Below are 6,333 nucleotides of genomic sequence, written 5' to 3' on the forward strand. Positions count from 1 at the left end.
GGGGGGGGGGGCAGGGGAAGCGAGGAAAGTACTACAGTTCCCTCTGCTTTTCCCCTTAGCTTCCCTACCACTCACCACTGCACAAACACCCACGCCACTCACCACCCCAGAGAGCAGCATCAGAGTGTGGTCAGACTTCCTTCGAGTGCAGCTCCATCCCCGAAGCATCTGCATGATTCACAAGTACAACCATGATGGGTACGAGGGCCCAGGAGCTGGGGCAGCAAACGTGGGTCCCCACCACAGCCAGGGCCTCCTTGGTGCCACCCTCCAAGACAGGAGAGACTAAAGAGGGTGAGGGTGGTGCCCTCTGTCCCCAACTCCTGGGCCTCATATTCCCATGTGGCAGGGAGACAGGTCGGCTGGAGGCTTTTGGGCAAGGAGAGAGTATCCTGAAGGAGCCTGGGTACCTGGAAGACCTGGAGGACAGGCTGCACTTCTATGTGGAGGAGTGTGACTACTTGCAGGTAGCCGGGGCTGGGGCCGGGGCCGGGGCCGGGGCCGGCTCCGGAGTAGAGATTCCCCGATCTTACGCTGTCCTCTCCTCCATCTTTACCCCACTCCCGCCAGGGTTTCCAGATCCTTTGTGACCTGCACGATGGCTTCTCCGGGGTAGGTGCTAAGACCGCAGAGCTGCTGCAGGACGAGTACTCGGGCCGGGGATTGATAACATGGGGCTTGCTCCCGGGGCCCTACAGACTCGGGGTGAGTGGAGCTGGCAGAGGTTGTGGGGTGGGAGGGAGAAATGGGAGGATTCAAGCCCAGCACACTCCTCTCCACGATGTCACCAGGAGCCCCAGAAGAGCATCTACCGTCTGCTAAACACAGCTTTCGGGCTGGTGCACCTGACTGCTCACAGCTCCCTCGTCTGCCCCTTATCCTTGGGTGGAAGCCTAGGCCTGCGACCAGAGCCAGCCGTCACCTTCCCCCACCTGCAGTATGATGTAAGGCTCTATGCTCCCGTGCAGACGACAGCAGGCTCACAGCCTGCACCTCACTGGAATACCTGTCCCTTGACCCCACGGTGTCATGGTCATTCTTGGCCCAAACACAGCCCTACAAGAGAACCTGCCTCTGCCACCACTGCCCCAGGCCCCAAAGCCCAAGCGTGCTCCTCTCGGTGCCCCCTTCCAGGCCACTCTGCCCTTCCACTGCAGTGCCATCTTGGCTACGGCCCTGGATACAGTCACAGTCCCGTACCGCCTGCGCAGCTCGCCAGTTCCCATGGTTCACCTGGCCGACATGCTGGGCTTCGCTGGGAAAAAGGTATGGGGGGGGGGGGGGGGGGGGGGGGGTAGATTTGAGAGGACGGGGGCGGGGCAGAGAGGAGCTGAGACCAATCTCGGACCTGATCTCTGCCTTGCTTCCAGGTGGTGACAGCTGGAGCCACAATCCCCTTCCCTTCAGGACAGTCCCTTCCTGATACCCTGGTGCAGCTTGGCGGAGCCAGCCCATGGACCCCGCTGTCTGCCTGTGGGGACCCACCCGGAACTCGCTGTTTTGCCCAGTCTGTGGTGCTCAGGGGCGTGGGCAGCGCACTGCACACCAGGTGAGGTGGTGAGGGCAGCAGGTCCTGAGGAGCCCTTCTTACCCGCGTGCCCACCTCTCGACATTGACGGCATTGCCCCTCGGCCCATGGTGGGGGGGACACAAGGTCTCCGAGAAGCCGGGCTCCGCCGACAGGTTAGGAGTCTTCTTCGGCGGGGGTTCATGCCGGCCCAGTAAAGGTGGTCTGGGCGTGGCCCCACAGCCCGCTCCCCGCAGGACCGACTCTGCACGCCCCCTCCCCGCTGCACGCGTGTGCCACTGGGGAAGAGGTCTTGACCCAGTACTTACGGCAGCAGCAGCCCAGGGCTGTAAGGTCAGTGCAGGACTCACTCCCCCCTCCCCTCCCCCAACCCTCTCCCCGCTTGCGCGCCCCACTTCCTATTCTCTTGCCCCCACAGTTCTTCCCATCTGCTGCTGACTCCTTGCAAGGTGGTTCCTCCATATCCACGCCTCTTCTCGAGCCTCAGTAAATGGGGCTCAGTTCCGGACGGTCCTCCAGCGGGGCCAGGTACGTAGGTGATGAAGAAAACTAAAATCGCCACCAGCTTGGGTGGGGTTTTGCCGACTGCCGCCCAGGGGAGCGTTCCTCTGTCCAGCCTGCCCTCCTCAGGAGCTCTCGCCTAGTGCTGTGTCCAGCAAGGGCCCAGACTCTCCTCTGACTGCGGCCGCGTCCCAGCGTGAAGAAACCACCCACCCACGGTGTGCGTCTCTCCCTCCACAGCAGCAGAGAGCATTGCGGTGTTTGGAAACCTGGGTTCCTCTTCGGCTCTGCATCAGACCCTTGGAGACTTGGCCAAAGAGCTCAGCAGACTGGACCTGCGGCGCTGGGCCAGCTTCATGGCTGCTGGAGCCGAGCAGGACGACCTGGAGGAGGTGGTGCAGGAGCTACACAGCCTGGCCCAGTGCTACCGGCCTACTGACAGCCTGGCCCACTGAAGTCCCAGAGCGGGCAGGAGCTGCTTTCCAATAAAAACTGCTGGATGCGCGAGGGTTCCATGTTGGCTGCACCCACCAAGTCTTTATTACACTGAGAAACACATGATTAGCTCACAGGACAATAAATATGTACCATTTGAAATAAAAAAGAGAACAGGGCTGAACCCCTTTTATGCATTGCTATTTACAACGATGCGATGGTCTTCACACAAGGCAGCACAGGAGGGCAGAACCCTGGGCCCTATTCGGCCCCCAGCCTGACTGTGCCTTGTCCCTGGCCCCTCCACTTCCGGCTCTGCGTGGAGCCCAGGGCTTGGACAAGCAGCGGGCCGTGCTGGGCGTGGTCCTGTGCCTCACTCATCCAGCTCCTCCTCGGAGAGCAGGTCCCCATGGTCAGAGAGCTGGTCCGTATTGCTGGTGCTGGTTGCATCGTCCTCGTCCTCCGAGCTGGCCTCGCAGGCCGTGTGGAAGAGCTGCATGAGCTCTCGGAAGCGGTGGGAGACCTGGGTGGGAACAAGAGGGCCGCTTTCACTCCCATGTGCCATGTGCATGGGGCACTGCGGAGCAGCAGTGCAACAGGCTGTGCCTCCCACACGTCAGTGTCGTGACGCTGCATCTCCTTTACACGCCGGGAAACTGGCCACATAATTAGCCCAAAGTCATACTTCCACCAAAAATCTGGAATAAAACCTTTGTTCCATTTCTACCTCTAAATCCAATGCCCCTTTGCTTTGAACCACGAGCATCTGGCGAATCCTTCCTTAGGGGAGACCCTCGCCGGAACCTTAGTTTTAAATATCACCTGTCTCAGGGCTCCCCAGCCCGTCCTTACCTCAGCAGGGGTCTTATTTCCCAGTTGTTGGGAGATGATGCTGAAGGTCTGTGGCTGTGCCCCTTGCTCCTGGCACACGGTGAGAATCACCCGGTCAGCTTCCCTGTAAGCCAGAGCATGGGTAATCCCGAGGAGCCAGCCACCCCCGCGTACCTCCTGCTCCTCCATCCTGCCCTAACCTACCTTGTCCACAGAACCACCTTTTCCCCAGTGGAGCTGACCTTGCTGTTGTTGGCGCATACGGTAGCTTCTGTGGTCTTTGGTGGCTGTTCCCCATCTGGACCCCGGCCCTGCATTCCACTGTCCTTAGTCAGACTCCCGCTAAGGGCTTTTGGGGATGTTTCTGAGGCGTCAGTTGCTGATGAAGATTCGTGGACGGGGGACATCCTGTCGGCTGTCTTCACTCCAGCTCTGCTTGAGGGCAGCCCACTCTCTTGAGTTTCCGGTTCACCAGTCACCACAGACTCCTGTTTATTCCCTAAGTCTCTGGCCCTTGAGGAAACAGGGCCCGGGAAGGAAGCTGGGAGCTCAACAGTCTCGGGCAATGTCTCAGTTGCTGAAGTTTCGCACCCAGCCAAAGCTTTATGGCCCTCGCTGTCTTTGTGAAGTTTGGAACTAGACACCTTGGCGCAGGAGGTGACCTCGGGCCCCGCTTGACTGCTCGTAACCATTGGTGGGGAAGGGTGAGGAGTGTCTGGTGAGCAAGGTGGTGGGCCATCCAGGAGGAGTCGGTCTGTAACAGTCACTTCTCGGGTGGGCAGCGATGTGCTCCCTGTAGCCAATCCTGCTGAAGGGAACAATAAGGACCTAAGGATAGGGTCACATGACAAAGCTCTAACAAAGCGGGGAGGGGAGGGAGGGAAACACCCACTACCCCGCTGAGAGCGTAGATTTGAGAGGACTTGGAGGGACCCGGGGATGGAGAGAATATGGTTCATGAGACTTTGTAGCACTTACTTCGGCAGGAGGATTGAGGACATAGGGTAGAAAGGGAAGGCTGTCATTTAGGGAAGCTCAACCAGGGCCCGGGGCAAAGGACGTGAGAAAGAAAGAAGGCTGGGTGGGCTTGGGAACGTGGGGCAGGTAAGCAGGTCACTCACCTGGAACAGGTATCTCTCCCTTTCTGGTGGCTCTGCCAGTCCTGCTCTGCATCACCTCAACACTTTCCCGCTCCTCTGGGGCTTCTGCCTCCACCACATCCTTGCTCTGCCCGGGCTCCTTGGCAGCATGCATGGGGCTGGCCTCATAGTGGGGACTACTGCTCACCAACTCCTGGGGCTCCTTGCTCTTGTAGGATTTGCTGTCACAAACCTGTACAGATGGACCCTGGGTTAAGGGTCTCCTGACCTATATTTCAATTGAAGGCCACCGAAGAAAGAAGCCACCCCAACCAACAGAGCCTGCTACAATCATGTTCACTGGTCCAGCAGAGGGTGCTGCACTCCCCCACCCAGCACTGAACCTCTGCTTCCAGTCAGCCCCCTTCCAGAGCACCAGGGATGACTGAGGATATGAGTTCCCGGCAGGTTTTCATTCAAACAAACACACACAACAAAGAGGGAAATCTTTGATCTGGGTGATCTGTTTCCAATTCCAAAAGTTCTATACTCAGGCTCAATTAAAAAAGCAAAACCCATTCATTTATATTTTTAAAGAGTTGACTTTGCATATATCCGTAGAAGTGCATAAAAGACTGTATTGTTTGGAAATGTACAATTTATTTTAGGAATGTGAGGAGGTACAAACCTGTAAGAGCAGACTACCGCCCACAGGCAGGTCCAGAGGCCCTGGGCAGCTGGCGTTCCGCCCAGATCCCCCAGGTCCCTCCTCACCTTGCTGCTGCAGTGGCTGCAATTCCTCCTTTTGCTCTTCTTCAGCTTCGAGTCAGGCCCGCCCTCGTGGCAGGAACAGGTACAGTCCTTGGTCCCATCTGGCCACTCAGTCTCCTAGGAGACACTTAGCGGGGTTAGCTGCCACCCAAGCTGAACAAGCCCCACCTGTAATCATTTTCCTCGTGCACCATCTCTTGACAGTTCCTGGAAAGTCAATGACCACAGCCTGTCATAAGCCCCGGAAGCAATCCCTACGTGACCTAAAGACTACTGTATCCCCAGTGTCCAGATGTTGCAAAAAATATTTCAGTCAACTACGATCTACAGCAACATGACTGGAGAGCTCCTCCGTCTGTTTCCTCCGGTCTCCCTGTGCCTCGAGCGCTCCTCTCTTGCAATCCCGAGGGAGGGCTTTACACATGTGGAAGGTTCAGCCAATGACACCTGCTATTTAACAAACCAGAGACAGAAGTACTATTATTATCCCTATTCGGGATGAAAAGGCTGAAACAAAGAGGCTACACAAATTACCCAAGCTCACTCTGCCACTGAGCAGCAGTTTCTCCCCAGGAAACGCTCCTGGTTGATGAAGAGGAAGGAATGCGAGCGAGACGGGACCCGAGAGGCTACTTCTGGAAGAGCCCAGCCAGCAGCAGCCAACGGCTCCTCCTGATGAGGTCCTCGGGGTCTCTTCTGTGACCGCGCTGCCCTCCCCGGTTTCAGCACGCTGCCCAGTCACCTGACTGGGGATCCTGTTCCACAGTCATCTCAGATCTGGGTGGGTGGGTGGTAGCAAAGTGTGGTGAAGAAAGCCAGGGGTGCCCAGCTATCGACTGGAAGAATGTGTGGAGTCTTACAGGTCTGTATCCCAACAAGCAGCCCTCTGAGGGCGGCATCGATTAAGTCCACAGCAAAGACGCACAACAGTTAGTACGATGAGGAAAAGTACCAGAACTGCAATGGTGAACGGCCAATTTGGAGAGTGCATGGAGGACCGTGGGAGCCCAACCCACCTGCGGATTGTCCGGTCAGAGCCCGTGTAGCCACAGGCAAGGGACTCAAACGGTGTTGCTACCAGACAGTGATTGTTGTGAACTTGACTATGGTGGATTGAAACACTGTAGAATAGGACACTTGGTCAGTTTGCTCTCTCTCTCTCTCTCTCTCTCTCTCTCTCTCTCTCTC

At 57.4% G+C, this 6,333-nt stretch overlaps 2 protein-coding genes across 6 annotated transcripts in view; one reads left to right on the forward strand and one right to left on the reverse strand.

Annotated features, from left to right (window-relative positions):
• MSTO1 (misato mitochondrial distribution and morphology regulator 1) overlaps positions 1-2,648 on the forward strand; it is a 3,828-nt gene extending 1,180 nt beyond the window's left edge. Inside the window, exons 6-14 of one of the 2 annotated variants that reach the window (XM_045298332.1) lie at positions 57-198; positions 350-467; positions 571-705; positions 792-944; positions 1,135-1,266; positions 1,371-1,549; positions 1,751-1,861; positions 1,947-2,056; positions 2,270-2,648. In XM_045298332.1, coding sequence (XP_045154267.1) covers positions 57-198; positions 350-467; positions 571-705; positions 792-944; positions 1,135-1,266; positions 1,371-1,549; positions 1,751-1,861; positions 1,947-2,056; positions 2,270-2,484 — 1,295 coding nt within the window. In that variant the 3' untranslated portion in view covers positions 2,485-2,648. The remainder of the gene's footprint in view (positions 1-56; positions 199-349; positions 468-570; positions 706-791; positions 945-1,134; positions 1,267-1,370; positions 1,550-1,750; positions 1,862-1,946; positions 2,057-2,269) is intronic. The other variant, XM_045298333.1, reaches the window with a different exon arrangement.
• GON4L (gon-4 like) overlaps positions 2,540-6,333 on the reverse strand; it is an 89,608-nt gene continuing 85,814 nt past the window's right edge. For 3 of the 4 annotated variants that reach the window (XM_045298331.1, XM_045298330.1, XM_045298328.1), the window contains 5 exons: positions 5,149-5,262; positions 4,417-4,627; positions 3,500-4,103; positions 3,317-3,419; positions 2,540-2,987 (listed from right to left, as the gene is read on the reverse strand). In XM_045298331.1, coding sequence (XP_045154266.1) covers positions 2,838-2,987; positions 3,317-3,419; positions 3,500-4,103; positions 4,417-4,627; positions 5,149-5,262 — 1,182 coding nt within the window. In that variant the 3' untranslated portion in view covers positions 2,540-2,837. The remainder of the gene's footprint in view (positions 2,988-3,316; positions 3,420-3,499; positions 4,104-4,416; positions 4,628-5,148; positions 5,263-6,333) is intronic. The other variant, XM_045298329.1, reaches the window with a different exon arrangement.

The sequence above is a fragment of the Echinops telfairi genome, unplaced genomic scaffold, assembly GCF_000313985.2.
Source record: "Echinops telfairi isolate 266 unplaced genomic scaffold, ASM31398v2 ScPeMD7_7425;HRSCAF=8463, whole genome shotgun sequence".
NCBI classification, from domain to species: Eukaryota; Metazoa; Chordata; class Mammalia; order Afrosoricida; family Tenrecidae; genus Echinops; species Echinops telfairi.